Genomic DNA, 19,462 nt, shown 5'->3' on the forward strand with positions numbered 1-19,462 from the left:
GTTCGGTGAACCTGTGAAGAGCTGTGCTGTGAAGAGCTTATGTAATATCAGTTCAATAGGCATGGCCTCTAATGTTTAACCACAGTCGCCAGTGCATTACAGAGATACCTGAGCTGGTTTTAAATAATCTAGCTTAGCAACAAAGTCATGAGATCATAAAACCTAGTGTAGACTGAAAGGTAAGCTGGTCCACAGTGAGCTCTGAGATGTCGTGGATTGTTCCTGCTAATTAAGCTTAGGCTGTAGAGGACTGTGTTGCATATGTCTATACTTGATACCGTAAATTAAAGTAGCCAAGATAAAGTTAAACTTATATTTGTGGTGATTCCTTTTCACTTCCTTTTTTTTTTTTTTTCCTCCCCTTTAGGTAGGTTTCATTTCTGTCAACTGAACGAAATTATTTCTTGATGAAATCAGGCCTCAGGATCTTGCTTGCTCATTTATTCTTTTCTCACCTACTGTACTAGCTATGATTGTGCTCTGGATGTTTCTTGTGTGAGTGCCAGAGTAAATTAGACAAATCAAAATATTGCTTTTGTGCCTTCCAGTTTGTTGATACAGGTCAACCTGTATGGCAGGGGTGATAATCTTTACTTGAAGAACTCAAGAGCCAAGTTCTTATTGTGACCATTAGAGGTTTTCAAATAGGAGCAAATAAAATTATTTTGTTGTGATAGATACTGCAGGAATGACTGAGAATGTCATGTACACTCTGATAATGCATATTCTGACTACTTTTACAACTTGTGAAGGCCAGTCTGGCTACTTTTAGAAGTCAGTGTGATTTTAATAGTAATTTTGTACTGAAATTCTGATCATTGATCCAGAAAAAGGAAAATGCTATGAAGACAAGATACTAAGCAGTGCTTAGTATTTGTTTTGGACGTTACCTAATAACAGTGACATAGCTGCATCTCTTAAGCAGATTTGCCAAGGAAGACTGCAGTCTGACAGTGTTAGTGGGCTTTTTGTCTTTCAGATCAGTTCTCTCAAAGTTTAGCATTACCTTCATCACCTGCTTTTCCCTCAGCCACTTCTGAAATGAATCTAGGGTTTCTTTGTACTGTAGAATTTTTATTTTATACCTATGTCTTTCTTAATGGTTTCCTCATTTTGGGTGCTTCAGTGACAATTTTAGTGACAAAATTCTTAAAGATCCTATCTGGTATCTCTTAAGTGAGAGAATGAAAAATTATGTCATCCACATTGTGAAAAGCACTAATAAGATCTTTAGCGGATCTTGAGTAGAGCCTGAAGGGAGGAGCCCAACCTGCAGAGCCTCTTTTTCCTCTGAGCTTTACGTGGTTTGCTACAGGCTGATAAGCAATGTGCCATGCAGTGGGCATTTCAGTGTCAAGTTTTCAGGTCAGAATGGTTCTGATCTGAAAACTGGCTTTAAGATTCCTGGGCAGATTCACTGCTCATTCTAGAAGTGTCTTGCTGTGGAACTCATTAATTTGTACGTAGGAAGGTGAATGAGATTGTCTCCACCACCAGTGTTCTTACAAACTTAATCTCCAGCCTGAGGAGCCAGCTGGGTTTTACCTCTTATTCATTATGTGTATGGGTATGCTTAGGCATTATTTACTGAAACTTCAGGAGGTTTCCCGACTGTCTGACCTTGAGCATTTAACTTGAGTGTGTAAGTTAAAATCCTTGTCTTCTTGCTCTTCTTATGTAGTCACTGGAAAATCAGGCTCCTTTTGGTGGCCAGAAAGAGGAGTAACCATTCTTAGACACTTGCAGTCATCCACTGGAGGTACCTGACTCTTTCTTAGCTGCATGGAAACTTAGGAAGACTAGGCTTGTAACTTTGGGTGCATTTCCATTGTCACTTCAGTCGGGCAAAAGTGCAGGCAGCTACTAAAATAGAGCAATCTAGCCTTGTTGTATCATAGGTCATAAAATAATTTAGTTTGGAAGGAACCTCTGAAGGCCATCTCTAGTCCAACAGATCAAAGCAGGGCTAACTTCCTAGCAGGTTACTCAGGGTCTTAGCCAGATGAGTTGTGAAAATCTGCAAGGATGGCCATTCCACAGCCTCACAAGGCAACCTGTTGGAGTGTTTAACTGCCCTCTTGGAAACAAATCTTTTTTCTTCATATCCAGTTGGAGCTTCCTTTGCTGGACCTTGTGATTGTTGCTTCCTGTCCTTTCTCTGGGCACCTCTGAGAAGTCTGTCTCTGTCATCCCTATAATGCCCCTTTATTTAGTAAGACTGCAGTTGGGTCCCCTTCAGCCTTCTTTTCTCCAAGCAAAAAAATAAAATAATAAAATAAATAATATAATAATAAATAATAATAAATAATAATAAATAAATATAATAAATAAATAATAAAAAAAAAAAATAAAAGCCCAGGTTCCTCTGCTTCTGCTCATATTTTGTGTGCTTCAGCCTCCTAACCATCTCAGTGGCTCTTCCCTGGAATTTCCAGGTTATTGATCTCTCTTATGTTGGACATAACACCAGATACAGTACTGCTGATGGGGAGGAACAGCCATTTCCCCTGATCTGCTGCATATGCTATAGCTAGTGCAGCCCAGCATACATTTAATCTCCTTCATTACTGCAAAAGGCACCCTGCTGGCTCATATTGAATTTGTTGTCTGCTAAGAACTCCAGACCCTTTTCTGCAGGAACTGCTGCAGTCCCCAACCTGGACTGATACATGGTGCTTTCTGAATTTCATGAGGTTTTTGCCAGCCCATTCCTTCAGTTCATCAAGGTCCCTCCAAATGACAGTCCGATTCTCCATTGTAACCGTATATCCTTCAGCCGTACCACCTCCAACCACCAGTTTTTGTTCCACCCTCCTGATCTCTTTTCTCTTCCCCCTGCCCCCCAGCAGGAGAGGAATTGGTCCAACTCACCAGGTAGCTGTATGAACATTAGTGTCTGTATAGGAAAGGCTGTAGGAACAGGTAGCTAGATATAGAGAGAGAGCTGCAGGAGACTATGACTTTTCAGTGGTTAGGTTAGATTGAAGCAAATGTGAAGCTCTGTTATTGGATGCTTTAATTTTGGTGGTCTAAATATCCCTCTTCTGTGAACAGTTCTTCTAGCCATAAAAAAAAATAGGATAAATAAGAAATAAAGACCTTTTTATCTGAGTTTAACTGACTGTGATTCTGCATGGATTGTGAGAGTTGAAGACAGTAAAAACCATCTTAGTCACTAACATAAGCTGATCTGACTCTGAATATTGATAAAGAACAGGCATTTTTAAAATATGCACATGTAATTTTAAGAATAGACTTAAACAATGTCTCCTAAGATGTTGCAAAGAAAAAAACATCCTTTCCTCTCTCAGAATTAAAAATAGCTTTCTTCTTCAGGCAAAGTTAACGGTTATCTATGAGATCCAGAAACCCTGTAATACAGACAGTGTACATTGACAGTTCTAGTCCAAATTAACAGTTGGCATTGCATCACTTTGTGGAATAGTTTTTGTTAGTAAGAGGGAGGGGAAAGAAAAAAACAAAAAACTTCCATGCATTCCATTTTGGCAGGCTTATGTTTCTACTCATATACAGCTTCTTTGTGATGATCCCACAGAAGAGTGTTTTCTGCCAGTTTGTTCCAATGTCCTATTTCTTTTTGTCCTGCTAGATTTTTATATATGAAAGACAAGCCTGACCCTAAAACATAGGGCAATTGCATATGCCATTGTTTCTGGGCTTGGCTGTCACATGTGATTACCGCATCGTGATTAGCTGGTCTTTTTTTTTGATTATTATTAAATGATGCATGGTGGCAAGGCTCTTTCAGTGTACCTAAATGGTGGCACAACACTAATGCCCTCATGATTTATGGACTGCTCTTGTACTGTCTTTCGAATACAAGTACCAAAATGTGTCTGATGCTAATTTGCATTTAATATGAGCTTTGAGCTTCAGAGTAAAACATTAAAAAGCCTGAATTCATGCTACTAACGTGGTTGTGTTGTCAGTCACATATACGCATGTATGCTGCCTCTGGCAGCATCCCAGCACTAATATCAGACAGATAGGTTGTCTGAGTCTTTCATAGAAGAACCTGGCCTTTTTTGTTATGTTTTGTTTTTCTGTGAGGCAGTTTAAGATTTGTGTACAGCTGAGTTCCAGAAATCTATTTGTGTTTCACTAGTATAGACAAAGTTGTTGAACTCTTCCTCTTCTCTAACGGAGACAAAAGTCTCATGAGAGACAATGGTTAGTGTTTGTTTTCACCTGCTGTCTCAGTGAATGAATGTAAGATATTTTTCGGTTTGGGAATGAGAACTCATAAAATGTCTGAGGAGAATTTGGAGGTACTGTGGGGAAGTATGTGTAATACTGAAAATAATCAGGAGATAAGAAAAGTAGAAGTTGTCAGACTGGAAAACTTCCAAAGGAAAATGTTTTTTGTAAAGTTCGGTGTATGCTGTAGCTTGTTTGTCTGATGTGTTTTATTTGTGGCTTTGAATTTTTGGGTAGACAGTCTGTTTTAGCTGGAATCTGTAGCATTATGTTTTTTAAAAAGTATCAGCATTTAACACAGAATATGGGCTATAATTATGTCTTCTCTAGTTCTAAAATTCTGTTACGTTTTCTTCAATATATGGATTTTGATGTTACCAGAACTCTTTCATAGGATAACATTTATATTTGCAAGGAACTAATCTGTTGTTCTCATTCTGGCCTGCTGTTTTAAAACACATCTGTGGGAAAAAATCAACTGCATGGGCTTTGGCGACAGCAAGAACTGACAACAGTTTAGGTATGTTCTGAAGGGAATTATGGGTTATTAACTTGTTGAATTTTAATGCAGCATCTCTGGGAATTAACAAGAAGTTTTATATCTGCTGCAGTGTTCGTTTTCCCTTCCTTTGTCTTCAGCTGTGACAGTGATTCACTTGCATGTGTTTGCCATCTGTATTGGTTATTTTTGAGTGATGTAAAAGGATGAGTTTGTGAAATTTGTTTCATGTGAATAATACTTGGCCTAGATATTAAATAGGGGATCAACTGCTTGCTTATATGCTATGACTCCTAAAAGTAACTTCATTCTGGTCGTGTGTTTTCTGTTTTGTTCTATTCTGTGTAGTCTCTGGTTAATCATCTGCTGGTTCACTGCTAATGTAGTAAAACATGCAAAGTAAACTGTAGCAACAAGTTTTTGTAGATATATTAAGGAGATTTTTCTTTAATTTGGAAATGCTAAAGTCACCTTTGTGAAAGAGATCACTGTCAAGATACATGGAGCTAGTTAGCTATTTTGCAATTGGTCGAGGGGTATTTATTATTGTTAAACATGTGGACCTTGATTTTCATCTGTGCACGGTTCATGATTTCACGCATTGGGTGGGAGGACTTGTATGTGGAAAATCCGATCCATTTTATTATTTTAATGGGCAGAGGAGAGGCACTCTTTGTAGAATTAATGCTAAATTTTGCTTCTTCAACATGGTGTGGTAGATTATACCTCTATGGTAGCCTCTATATATGCGTTTGAGGTGCTTGAAGATGTTTAGAGATGGCATTTGCTATTGTAGTTTTAATATTAAGTTAAATGCTGAGTTGAACCGCAACAGTATGTGCATTCAGAGAGTTGGAGACCCACAAGGAGATCTCAGGCTTAAGTAAATTCTACCTTAGTTCTTATGTCATCTGTAAGAGTAGATAATTCTTCCTTCTCTGCTTAGCAATGCACAAGCAGGGAGATCTTAGAGCTTGGTCAGATGAATATTTGTGGTAGTTTAGTTGAAAGACACCATCCCTGCAGGCAAGACTTATCAGTGGTGTATATGAATGTTTGTAGTCTATTTCAGTGAAAAATAAAACTTTTCTGCAGGAGTTCAATGTAACTTCTTTTGCTTTGCCTTTCAAAGGAGTAGGTGCTTTCACAGTACTGGTTATTGTGTTTCACCTGAAGATGGTGGCTTCTTAAACGTCTCCAAGCTGTCCCCTGCCTAAGCCCTAAGTTGTGCAACTGGTCCATTGATCCATAATGGGGTGTCAGAATGAATTGGCTTTGAGGGAGAAAATGCTGAATGCCAAATGTCAGAACTGGTAATTATTGTTTGGTTTTTTGTTTTGGAGGTTTTTTCTTTTGCTGTTGTTAGTCTGACTTTAAAGTAAGCATGATACTCTAAAAACATAGTACTTTTCTTCCTCTCCTGAAATTCTGAGGAATCTGTTTTCATTAACTTGTGGATATAGGATACTGCAAAATAAGATCTCTCAGAAGAAATAGGATTAGCATTTAGAAAGGCGGAAGTGGAGTGTATCATCACAGTGTGCTGCTCATAAGTTTCAAATCAATCAATTCCATACTATAGGGCACTTTGTGTATGCAGAGTTGCTCAGGAACATTGATACTTAAATCCAGCAGTCTGAGTGGAGGAGCCCTCTACCCTAGTTTCTTAATGGCTCATACAGGTATTTCACTGAATCCCCTCAACTTTCAGACTTAATGTACTCTTAAGTGGGAGCCAGCTAAGCACCCTTTTTATGTTAGTGTAGAAGCACTATATTTTTCTAGCTTAAAAAAAAAGTAGTGAATGCTCTGTTTCTTTGGCAAGCTTACAATCTTGTCCATCTGTTAAGGTGGCACAGTGCCTACTCACAATATGGTGTACCAGTTTCAACTAGGCACAGGTGCCAACCAAAGATTGGTTTCATTTTCTGACAGAAGATCTTTCTGGTGGAAAGCAGCACAGTGTTAGATGAATGTGCTTCGTTAGACTGATTACTTCAGTTGGCATGTGTGCGTCTTAAAATAATGTGCTTATGCAGTGCTTTACATTTTCAAAGCACTGTTAAAAACTGATGGATAACATTGCTGGATGCCAGTCTTCTGTATTAGTTTTTCCAGCCTAGTGTACTACTGAGTCTTCTGTAGTGTGGGTAGAGGGGGCATTTTTGCATATTGACCCAGGAACAAGCAAAAGATAATATGTTTCTTAATTGAAATTTTCTCTCCTTGAAGTTTAATCACAAATTGATGAAATTTCATAATATTACAGTTCATACCATAAGATGGTATTGACCTTTTGAGACTACAACAGGAAATAGAGAGACTGTGATTTTGGTTTTAGAGGGAAAATCTTGATATTTATTTGTCTTTTTTCTTTTGGATGCTTTTACCATCTTTGAGAGCTTGTGCTTGAGCTTGGCTACACCTGGCATGCTGAGATAGTCCTGGCATCTGAGACTTCAGATGTTCACAAGAAGACAAATCTGTTTCTGTACAGCTTTGAATTTATGCCTATTGAACGGCGTTCTATTACCAATATTTTCCCTAGACCATTTCTCCAGTTTGTCAATGGAATTCTGATCCTGTCCTATGTTTTCTGGCCGTCCTAGCCTGGCAGCACTTCTGAACTTAATCAGCATATTCCTTATTCCCTCATCCCTATTCTTTAAAATATCTAATAGAGCTAGTTGTCCACAATGTATCTTTCCATTTTTCACAGTGAACTAGACTCTTACTGTAGTTTTCCAACTGATTATTAATATCCATTCTATAATAATTTCATCCAGCCCCTGTTTTTCTGGCTTATTTCACACTATCTCCAGTGGCATTCTCATGCCTTCCTGAAGTTAAGGTATATGATGTTTATAGGTTTGCTTCTGTCCAGAAGACCCTTTATATTGGTTTGATGTGAATGGCTAATATAAGTCTTTGGCAAGCGATTAATCATCATCTTTTATCTTCTAGAGATTCACCTAGAAAATATTTTGTCTGAGTGCTTTCCTAGGTAGTTTAGATCAGTCAGCTTAGCTTTGGTTCCTTAGCTCTTCTTTTCCTATGTCTTTCCCCTTTAAAAGTAGGCATTGCTTTTGACTTATTCCATTGCTGTTTGATTTATTCTGCAATCTCAGATGTTTTCCATGATTTCTTAAAGGTAACACCTGAGGTTACTCTGGGATGTATAGAACCTGTTGAAGTAAATTTAATTAACTGCTATAATTTAAAACAGTTTAACTTCTCTATAAATTATGTGTCTGTAGTTCACTATTTTGCTTTTGTTCTTGCTCCGTTCCTGCTGGTGTTGCGTTAGCCATCTGATCACAATTGACCTCTTTGTGAAAATTGAAGCAAAAAGGCACAAAACACTTCTGTTTTCTTGGCTTTGTCCATTCGCTTTCTCACTGAGTACTGGAACACATCCTTCCTGGCTGTTCTTCTTTTTACTGAAGTATCTATGGAATTGGGTTTCTCTTGTTCTTCACATGCATCGCTGACTGTTTCTTGTTTCATGATATGACCTTTCCAAGTTCGTTTCTATATATGTGTGCTGTTTTTATACTTGTCCTTGGTAATTTGACCTATTTTCTTTTTTCCTATTACTACTTAAGTTTCAAGTCATCGAAGCATTTGTTAATCACCCATGTTGGTCTCTTACTGTACTCCTTGCCTTCCACCATGTTCAGATAGTTCATATTTGTGCACCAAATAGTGCTTCTTTGAGGAGTGCTCAGATGTCCTGACTTCTTTTCCCTTCTTGATTCTGGGAAGAAGTCTCACAGTTCAAGAAAGCAAATTTAAGTAAACTCAGTGAAGTCCATTGGCTTCATTCACTGCTCTCCCTTTTACCGTCACTAAGAATGACTGATTGTCATTTTGTGATCACTGTCAATTATCTTGCCTTCCATCCAAATGTGAGAGATTCACGTTCTCTCAACTAGTTTATTTCCATTGTAAAATATAGATAAGTGTTTCTCCAGTTGCTTTCTGCACCTTCTGCTTTAAAAAATAAACATAGTTTCATGAACTTGCTGGACAGTCTGTAGTACTGCAAGCAGAGTCTGAAGAGCTAAAGATCTTCTTCAAGGGGTGTATTTAGGATAGCTCCCTTTTATTCTTAGCAAAGCTCATAGAAAGGAAGTTGAAACCTCTACCTCCTTGTGTTCATGCATGCAACCCTGAAAACCCTCAGTTCCTCTGAATAATTGACTTGAGTTGGAGTTTCATCATTGTGTGTTTTTAGTTACAATTTTTCTTTCATTTAGCCATTATATTTTGTATTTTTATGTTTTGTTATTATTCAGATGTGTATGATTTCTTTCTTTCAGAAGGTTTTCTTTTCATTTTAAAGCATCTGCAAGTCTCATCTTAAGTCTTACCTCACATGTGAAGACATAATTTGGGGTTGATGGGGTGGAAGGAGAAGAAACAAATGAAACACTAGATTTTGCTGCAGTGATGAATCTCTTAACATCTTAATATTCGCTCTATTGGAGCTCCAAGTCTTAGGTAAGAAGGGGCTGCTAGCAGCAACTTCAAAACCTCTTATTCCACATATTTTTATGCAAAATTCTGTTCTTTGCCACTCTGAAGTATTCCGCTTCAATATGAAACAGGAGGCCAGCCTCAGCAGGTCCTGTGCACACTTGTGATAGTGTGTGTCTGACCCAAAGTAGGCATTAACTAGTAGACTTACAGACTATTTTCCTTTTATAATCAGTGAAGAGAATAAGTCATGTCTAATGAAATGTATAGATCTATATTTAATTAGGTAACTGAATCTGTAAATGTATCTCCTTCTCTCCACCAGTTAGAAAAGATGCCTAGTGTACTAGCTCAGGTGTAGATGCTTACTTCTGGTGAAGTAAGTCTTTCTTCTGCAGTTTACCCATTCCATAGATCAGTATTGCAATTTCCTTCAAGTATTGATGGTCAAACCTGCATTAGCATTAGGAAAGAACTGCTCTAGAGATCAAGGAAAGCAAGAAATGGTTTAGTCAATGAATTGAGTTCAACTTTGTTTTTTCTCATGCCAAGTGAAAGATTGATTCTTATGATTGCTGTAGAGCCCATGTCAAGAATGTTGCTTGAATCAAGACACTCCGTGGCTTGCACCTGTGGAGTAGAGATTGTGGCAGATACGCATTTATGTGAAGTACCCATGTGCTGTCTCTGTGATAGTGTCTTGGCTGAAGTAGAGCTTATTGTCATATCAATCTCAGAAATGCCTGCTTGTAGTATCCAGAATCAGCTACATAGTGCAATCTTTGAAGATTCTTTCTTTGACTAGAATCTGTAGCTGTTCTTGATCTCTTAACCCCAGAGTTTCTCACCCTGCTGGAAAACCATGCTTCCTGAGTGCAAGAATTAAGTGCTTCCCTGCTCAGATGCTGAAATCATTGAGCTCCATGACATTCCGTTGCAGTGCTAATGAAATGGCATGAGGTACTACCTAAATGCAGCAGCCCTGGAGAAGCAGTTCATTGTGCCTTTGTAAATTAGGCTACAGTTAAAACCGTTTGTGTATAATCATAAGAAAATTTTTTATTCTGTGGTAACTTGGAAGAGAGTGGCCAGTAATGACAGAGCTGTAGCTACTAAGGATGATAAATGTGTATATTGGGAATTAACCTTTGCAGATGAGGAGTTGTGGAAGTTATGTGAAGCTTCTGCCAATCTAATTAGTCTAGCTAAAACATCTAGCAAACAGGGAGATTTCTAATGTCTCTGAGAATAGAAAATTACTACAATAAAGGGTCAAATGCCAGCATATTGCAGGAGGCACTCTGTACTTTTAAGTCTCTGTATCCAGATCTTGACTGGTAGAAAAGATTGCAAGATTAAATGCTGTATTTTTTTTAGTGAAGTTTCTACTTTTGTCTTTAAATGTATAAACCTAATGTTATGGCGTGCTTTTTGTTAACAGATAAGGAAGGACACCATTTTTCCCTATTCTGGGTGTTGATGAGTGTTCTCCTAGGTGCAGTAGCTATGCTGTGCAAAGAACAAGGAATTACAATACTGGTAAGAATGCTCTAATTGACTGAATTTTGACCATAGGATCTATTGGGTGCAATTATAACACCTACAAAAATGAGTCTTCTCCATAGCTAGCTGCATACAAACTTTTTTGTTCTGTTCAGAAAACTAGTTAATGTTAACAAAAAGCAATATTCTAGAAGAGCAGCCTCATATCCAGACTATCTGTTGGAATTCTTCATCTTATCTTTTGTGAGCAAGTTGCATGTACCTGTTTATTTCTTGCAAAATTTAAAGGCTTTCCAGTATTAATTTCACTGTGTACCGTTGGTTGACCTTGTTCTTGAGTGTATAATTGTCATCCTAGGCCTGTTAGTGGGCCTACAAGCTCTCCTTGAAGGCTATGAACAAAGACATGAACAGCATAGACAGAAGTAGGTCCATTGCTTATATATTTCTCATGCAGATTCTCTTCTTTCTGTTCCTTATTTAAGTCTGTTTTGCAATATTCTGTGTATGCAAGCACATGTATTTACTTTTCATGTTTGTTGCACTCTTGCTTTTCGTTACTTTGGTGAAGACATTCTGTTCTGAGTCAGCCAGCTTGAGATGCTACACTGGTGATTTATACCTTTTACGTAGACATTTATCTTTATAAATAAATCTCATTCCTAGCTTTAATTGAAAAGGATAAAGAAACAGAAACAGGGGAATTATTTGCAGCAAAGACCCTCCTTGTTAGAAAAGAAAGGGAGAAATTAAAGAAAATATCTTGCTTTGCAGTGTTATTTTTTAAATAGATGTTTGTAGGCTGATGTGTTTTTCAAAGGTATCTGTGAGACAAGTTCTTTTAGAGCATGGTGTGGTCATTTCTTTTAGTGGCATGAAGTAACTGTCTTAGCTGGCAGACACAGAATTGTTATTTGATCTGGGTTTTTGTTTGTTTCCTGTTGCATTGCTAGGATGATGATGTCAAGGACAGCAAGAAGGGCTTAAAATACGTCAGTAAGAAAAGGAAGGCTAGGGAGAATGTGAGCCCGCTGCTGAATGGCGCAGGGGCCCTGGTGATGAATGATACAGAGAAGGCAGAGATACTGAATGCCTTCTTCCCTTCAGTCTTTACTGCTAAGACCAGCCCTCAGGAATCCCAGACCCTGGTGACCAGGGAGAAAGTCTGGAGCAAGGAAGGCTTTCCCTTGGTTAAGGAGGATTGGGTTAGAGATCATTTAGGAAAACTTGACATCCCCAAGTACACGGGCCCTGATGGGATGCACCCACGAGTGCTGAGGGAGCTGGCAGATGTCATTGTTAGGCCACTCTCAATCATCTTTGAAAGGACATGGAGAACAGGAGAGGTGCCTGAGGACTGGAAGAAGGCTAATGTCACTCCACTCTTCAAAAAGGGCAAGGAGGACCACCCAGGGAACTGCAGGCCAGTCAGCCTCACCTTGATCCCTGGAAAAGTGATGGAGCAGCTCATCCTGGATGCCATCTCTAAGCATGTGAAGGATAAGAAGGTGATCAAGAGTAGTCAGCATGGATTCACCGAGGGGAAATCATGCTTAACCAACCTGATAGCCTTCTACAATGAGGTGACTGGCTGGGTAGATGAGGGGGGAGCAGTGGATGTTGTCTACCTTGACTTCAGGAAGGCTTTTGACACTGTCTCCCATAACATCCTCATAGGCAAGCTCAGGAAGTGCCAGGATAGATTAGCAGACAGTGAGGTGGACTGAGAACTGGCTGAAAGGCAGAGCTCAGAGGGTTGTGCTCAGTAGTGCAGTCTAGTTGGAGGCCTGTAGCTAGCGGTGTATCCCAGGGGTCAATACTGGCCCCAGTCCTGTTCAACTTATTCATCAATGACCTGGATGAAGGGACAGAGTGCACCCTCAGCAAGTTTGTAGAAGATACAAAACTAGGAGGAGTGGCTGATACACAGCCCACAGGGCTGTGCTGCCATTCAGAGGGACCTGGACAGGCTGGAGAGATGGGCAGAGAGAAACCTCATGAAGTTCAACAAAGGCAAGTGCAGAGTCCTGCCCCTGGGGAGCAATAAGCCCATGCACTAGTACAGGCTGGGGGCTGACCTGCTGGAAAGCAGCTCTGCAGAGAAGGACCTTGGGGTCCTGGTGAAACAGCAATTTGACCATGAGCCAGCAATGTGCCCTTGTGGCCAAGAAGGCCAATGGTATCCTGAGTTGCATTAGGCAGAGTGTTGCCAGCAGGTCGAGGGAGGTGATCCTCCTGCTCTTCTCAGCCCTGGTGAGGCTGCATCTGGAGTACTGTGTCCACTTCTGGGCTTCCCAGTATGAGAGAGACATGGAGCTACTGGAGCGAGTCCAGCGTAGGGCTCCAAAGATGCTTAGGGGACTGGAGCATCTCTCCTATGAGGAAAGGCTGAGAGAGCTGGGCCTGTTCAGCCTGGCAAAGAGAAGACTGAGGGAGGGATCTTACCACTATGTATAAGTATCTGAAGGGAGAGTGTCAAGAGGATGGGGCCAGACTCTTTTCAGTGGTGCCCAGCACTACAATGAGAAGCAACAGGCACAAACTGAAGCAGAGGAAGTTCCGCCTGAACGTGAGGAAAAGCTTTTTGACTGTGAGAGTGACTGAGCACTGGAAGAGGTTGTCCAGAGAGGTTGTGGAGTCTCTGTCCTTGGAGATATTCAGAAGTTGTCTGGACAGGGTCCTGGGCAACATGCTCTAGGTGACCCTGCTTGAGCAGGGGGGTTGGACTAGATGATCTCCAGAGGTTCTTCCAGCCTCAACCATTCTGTAATTCTGTGATGATTACTGAAACTGAACAAGGAACTGTTAATAGTGTATTTCACTGGTGTAGCTCCGTTAACCCCAACAGAATTATTCCTGGATATATTTTGTTTGATTGGGAGGAGTGTGTGCAAGTGTAGTCCTGCTAAGCACTGAATAGGCTCTAGTTTTATGTGTAGTGGCTGATGAGACACAGAATTTTGCAATTTTTTTTTCAGTATCTTCCACTGCTAATTGGTATAATTGCAAGAAACACAAGCCTGATACCTCTGTAAATCCATCTGGGCTTTTGTTGTGACAATAGTCACAAAAATAGTATTTTTGAAACCTGACAGTCAAAAGATGCCCTGCTGCATAGCAAAAATAAGTAGAAGGCTTAAAGAAACTACCTTATTGACAGAAGTCTCATGTTTTGACTGCAGCATTTACACTACAGAACATTTAGGAAAGAAGGCAGGAAGCAGATAAGTGGGTCAGTAACACTGTGACTGTACATATGGGGTCTAGCTGGCTGGTACAGGGTATTCCCTGAAGTGTTACTGCATGTAGCAGGAGAATCCTCATTATGTTAACATGGATGCTCTACTTGGAGCCCAGGCTCTTAATTTACCACCTAGCAGTAATTCTGCCCTCATTATCACCAAAGCATGTATCTACTTTTTTGAATCAGAATGAAGATGTGTGATAATTGATTGTAGAAGTGGAATTAAAGGTACATTTAAAAATATATTTGGGGTTAGCTGCCCTATTTATGCTCTTATTTTTCTCTTGATTGCTTAGGGTTTGAATGCGGTATTTGATGCACTGGTGATTAACAAGCTGAATGTTTTAGAGTTTGTTCAAAGGTTACTGCATAAAGACAAGTCATTGGAGGTGAGTGTTCCAGGGGTTTGCTCATTCTTGTTATTCAGACAGTCATGTACCAAAAGACAAGGATGCAACTTCTGGCTTTTTGGGGTGGGGGGAGAATTAAAGAAAAATTAGAGGTATTTTCAGTCAGCTAAAAAGGGCAATGTGCTATGATATCTTGGCAGCAACATGAGTGGCAATGGAAGAAAATCTAAAGTGCATTGAATACAGAAATCCATTACACAGATCTCCCGGCAGTGTCTTAAAAATATGGTGTCTGTATGCTTGGAAAAACTAACTGCTTGATGCAACAAATTCTGCAGGGTCAGTAGCTAGACACCTAAAATGGATGTCTAACACAGTTTGTTTGATCAGAGTAGAGAGAACGCTATTTTTTCAGATTTACAAATGAGATATTTAAATAGACATTTGAAAAGTAAATAAAAAGATTATTATACCTACTTTCTCAACCCCACTAAAGTATAATACTCTTTTCTCTTCTATTTGGTAATGTATATTCTGAAGAATACCTAGTAAGAGCTTGAAAGAAAAATTAGTTAAGTACTGAATCACTAAATAGTGAACTTCTGACTTCTATTGATATCACTTTGTTGATATCTGGTATCAGCTCAAGTGGAATTTGGCACCTAGCATCCACACTGGCAAACAAATTGCAGAAATAATCAGCCTCAAAAACATTTGTAAGCAAACAAATAGTCCATCAGCCTACTAGAACATCACTACTGTTCAGCAGCAGATGTGCACCAAGTCATTTGCCTTTCCCATGCAGGGTTCATTGAGGCAGAATAATATTCATTGGACTTTGCATGGGCCAATGGTTTAATTGCAGAGAAGTTTGCTCACATTTCTGAATAGCACAGGTCCTATGAGACTCTTAAATTCCTCTACAGAGTGAAGTGGGAATGTTCTTGAGGAGCTTAAGGAAGGAAATCGTTGAAAGTATAATCTCTAGAACTGAAACAACAGCTTTCTTGTATACACTCATGTAATTTCACCTCTAAACAGACCTAAGTGGAGAAAAACTCTTTCTGTGAGGAAGGGTCAGCTAGGCATAGCTATTTAAAGCTAAATTCACAAATCAGCTGTCCTCACTTTTAAGAAGAAAGGATAGATCAATCCAATGTGCTGAATACCAATAGCTGTATTCTGCTCAAAATCCCTATCAGAAATTGGTTTGTAAAATTCCATCAACTATAGAGTTGCTAAGGATTTGTAGAAGAGAGACTTATTGAAGAAAAGTGTTTTCCTTCCTGATCCATGTGGAAATGAAATTATTTTTAAAATGCATTTTTAAATTAGTCAATGAAAGTAGCATAGAAAAGCTTTCGAGGGAATTCCTTGCTTTTCTTCATTTGAGTCGTTATTGGCTTCCCGTAATACAGTAGGTGCTTACACACACTTGGTAAGGCACAGTACCTTTCCTGTTCTCTGATAGTGGTAAACTATATCACCGTAAAGCAAGCAGGTGAAATACTTCCTTCAGAGCCAGGTAACAGAAAATTTAACCCAGTAATTGCAGAAATAAGGAAAATATCAAGTCCAATAGCAAAAGTGCACAAGAATGGTCTCTTTTCTCACTGAGTGAGATGGGGGAAACAAGGTGAATGTAGAGTGGAGAGGAACAAAACTGTTTTTATATTTTTTTTTCTTTCTTTCCTCTAGAATTCTGGGCTGTTAAGAAAGGGGCTGCTTTTCAGGATAACTCTTCTGTTGTCTGGAGGGGCCAGTATACTTTATATACGCTGGAGGATTATGGGCACAGGGCCACCGGCTTTTACTGAAGTAGACAACCCAGCTTCATTTGCAGATAGTCTGCTAGTGAGAGTAAGTCATGAAGCTGCTGTTTTCTGGACAATTCAAAACGTTTGTCTTTGTCATCAAATTGAATTTTCTTTTCAGTGCTTCAAAAAACAATAAAGCAGGTAGTCTTTACTTTTTGAGATATGTGATGAGTCACCTTCCTTTTTGCAGCTGAGATGATATTCTGCATTTTTTTTTTTTTAAAAAGTGTACCTTATATTCTTTGCTTTCGGTTTAACATGCACTGCATGCATTGAAGTATGTTTCCATTTACTCACTCCTTTTCCCATGTATGGGATTTAGATCTTGCTGGTTTTCCTCGCTTTTCCATATACTGTATTTGACTCCTCATCTGTTCTCTCACAATTGAGGAAAGTAACATCAATTTCCGCTTTAGTGCATTTGGAGTATGTTTTGGCTTTGCACCTCTGGCTGCATTAAGGCTGTTTCTGGAGATGGAGAATGAAGGGTGAAGACAGTGGGTGTTGTCTTTTAACATTTCCTCCTGTTGTGTGAGATGATTCTTTTTACATGTGGGTATTGGTTGTACAGCATAGAGTTGTGTCCCTGCTCTGAATAAGAGAAGCACTTAACTATGTAAAAAAAAAAAAACAGTAAAATAATTTAATTTCACAGCTGTAAAATTAATGGATATATAACTAGTTGTAATTTAACAGTATTTAAGGCCCCTTTTTATTATATCAGATGTATTTTGTGATAAGGGGAATGGTAACAAAGAGAAGAACTAAAGAGAAGAACCTTAAGTTTAGCGTCAAATAAATGTTTGTTTTCTTTTTGACTGACAGGCTATAAACTATAATTACTACTATTCGTTGAATGCATGGTTGCTGTTGTGTCCCTGGTGGCTGTGTTTTGATTGGTCAATGGGCTGCATACCCCTCATTAAATCCGTCAGCGACTGGAGGATAATTGCACTAGCAGCACTTTGGTTCTGCCTAATTGGCCTGATATGCCAAGCTCTGTGCTCAGAAGACAGCCATAAGAGAAGGTAAGAGACAGTGATGAATTTTAAATGCCCAGCCAACTTGAGTACAGTGTTATTTTGTTAAATCCAGTATTGATAATTTTGCCAATTCACTGGAACCAGTATCTAGCAAATGTAGTTCAAATAAATATTTATAGCTGTCATTACAGTTTTCTCCCAATTTGTGCTCATCACTGTACGCTGACTAGTGGGAAGCACACTTGGAGGGGGAGGTATGGATGGCTGCTTTATTTTTCTCCTGAAATAGCATTTTGAGATCCTTAGCACTCTAGGTGTTAAAAAGTAATTTGTGGTCAGAACAGAGTGTAGTACCCCTTCCCCTTTATTCTTCTCTTGTAGTAATGTAAGAGAGAGGAGAGGTGTCTTGAAAAAAGGTAGAAATGCTGGCCATCAGTTAAATGCTAGCATCCTACCTGCCTTGCTTTCCTCTGTTTCCATACTCATTTGCACAGATAATATCTTTTTGGAGAGGGGTAGAATTCTTCTTAAAAGTGATATCATACTTTCTAGTATAAAGAAATTCAATAACCCAGTACTGCTGAGCAGTTTTATACTAACAAGTTAATAGAGACAGTAAAGGCCTAGGACACTTGGGGAGGCGGGGGGAAGCGAAATAGGACACTTCTACATTACAATACAGAGTTTTATTACAAATAAATTAGAGTAGAAAACTGCCCTGGTGGTCTATAGCCTTTATAGCAACACCTAACACAGATATGGGGTTCATATTCTGTAAGGTTAGCTATCAAAAAGTTAGGTATCTAGTCTCAGTCATGTAGGCTCACTGTAGTCCATAGAGACATACCTACTGAGAGTTACTCATCCTAACACAGATACCTAGAACAAGGAGGACAAACTGCCCTCAAAAGTGCCTGTCTCCACTGGCTGTAGAAAGAGCCACAATGATTTTCAGGTAGTTAAGCACAGTGGATTCTACTGTATTGTTTGATGTCTTTGTTAGGAAAGAAAACTCTCAGTAGGAGGTGTATCTAAATTTCCTCTTTGACAGTGATAAATTTTTTTTCCCTGTATTACTGTCTTGCTAATTTTAAAACTAGATATGTAGCTTTTACCATTACTTTTCTTCTCTGTATATTTTAAATGGGAATTATATCGTTAATGATTAACGGGGCCATTTTCTGGTGGGGAAGTTTGAACATTGCTTTTCTGGGCATTCTAGCTAGAATTTCAAAGGTGCCTGTGGGATTGAAGAGTCAAAACCTCATTGAAACTTGTTAAAACTTAATCTGATTTTTTTATCTAGCTCCCAGAAGCTACTTTGGAATGCCCTGTTCTGTACACACAGCTTTTTACAATTTCTAAATAAAGTTTATATGTAAATGGAAAAGGTACTTTTGGTAAGATTTATGGTTAATTTGAGAATTTGCTTCTTGTTTGCAGAATTCTTACACTGGGACTTGGATTTCTTATTATCCCTTTTCTTCCTGCAAGTAACCTGTTCTTCCGAGTAGGATTTGTTGTTGCAGAGAGAGTCATCTACCTCCCCAGCATTGGATATTGTATTCTGTTTACATATGGATTTAGTCTCTTGAGTAAGAAAGCCAAGAAAAAGGTACCATCAACACAGTCAGTACAGATGATGAAGAAGTGCTTCAGTTTAATAGTTACTATGCTGTTGGATTTTGGTTTGATTCTTAACTCGTCTCTCTTTTCTTAAGAAAATTCTTGCCGCTGCAGTACTTGGAATCTTGTTGATAAATGTCATGCGCAGTGCTCTCCGCAGCAGTCAGTGGAGGTCAGAAGAACAGCTTTTTAGGAGTGCGCTGTCTGTGTGCCCTCTCAATGCAAAAGTAAGTTAGTCATGTGGACTTTCATCTTTTTTTTTTTTTTTTAGTTGTTTTGAATTTTGGAGGAGAGGAGGTGTTTTGCATAGTTAGTATATTGTGGTGCAGTGTAACTCAGAGTCTTGCTTGGTGCAAGAATATGACATTAACATGTCAGACCTAAATTATAGTGGTAGCATAGTCAAAATACCGTGCAATTCAAATTACAGTAGTGTAATTCAGAACTTGGGGGCGGGGGAAAATACACTTCAGCAATGGCATCTAGTCAAATCAGATGTTCTGCTAGTACAATATACTAAAACAATTGCATGCATAATTGCAGTTTATTACAAAAAAATGTCAAAGGGAAAGAAAATTAAGTTATAGTAGTGTATTCACCTGGATAATTCCTTTGCTGTGTTTTTAGAATCCTTTTTGTGTACCTTCCAATGGTGTGTCTAGTAGCCAGCACAGCTAAGGGAGAAAGCATCTTATCATCCGTGTAATTGCAAAATCTGGGGGTAAAATCTTTGCTCCCACTCC

General features: G+C 39.0%; 1 protein-coding gene across 3 annotated transcripts in view; it reads left to right on the forward strand.

Moving 5' to 3' along the window:
- The window catches only part of TMTC4 (transmembrane O-mannosyltransferase targeting cadherins 4), a 52,916-nt gene that overhangs the window by 15,038 nt on the left and 18,416 nt on the right, over nucleotides 1–19,462 (forward strand). For 2 of the 3 annotated variants that reach the window (XM_026121609.2, XM_064504344.1), the window contains 7 exons: nucleotides 4,718–4,738; nucleotides 10,638–10,735; nucleotides 14,240–14,332; nucleotides 15,992–16,153; nucleotides 16,936–17,138; nucleotides 18,537–18,708; nucleotides 18,815–18,946. In XM_026121609.2, the coding sequence (XP_025977394.1) occupies nucleotides 4,718–4,738; nucleotides 10,638–10,735; nucleotides 14,240–14,332; nucleotides 15,992–16,153; nucleotides 16,936–17,138; nucleotides 18,537–18,708; nucleotides 18,815–18,946 (881 nt within the window). The remainder of the gene's footprint in view (nucleotides 1–4,717; nucleotides 4,739–10,637; nucleotides 10,736–14,239; nucleotides 14,333–15,991; nucleotides 16,154–16,935; nucleotides 17,139–18,536; nucleotides 18,709–18,814; nucleotides 18,947–19,462) is intronic. The other variant, XM_026121610.2, reaches the window with a different exon arrangement.

The sequence above is a fragment of the Dromaius novaehollandiae genome, chromosome 1, assembly GCF_036370855.1.
Source record: "Dromaius novaehollandiae isolate bDroNov1 chromosome 1, bDroNov1.hap1, whole genome shotgun sequence".
Classification (NCBI taxonomy): domain Eukaryota; kingdom Metazoa; phylum Chordata; class Aves; order Casuariiformes; family Dromaiidae; genus Dromaius; species Dromaius novaehollandiae.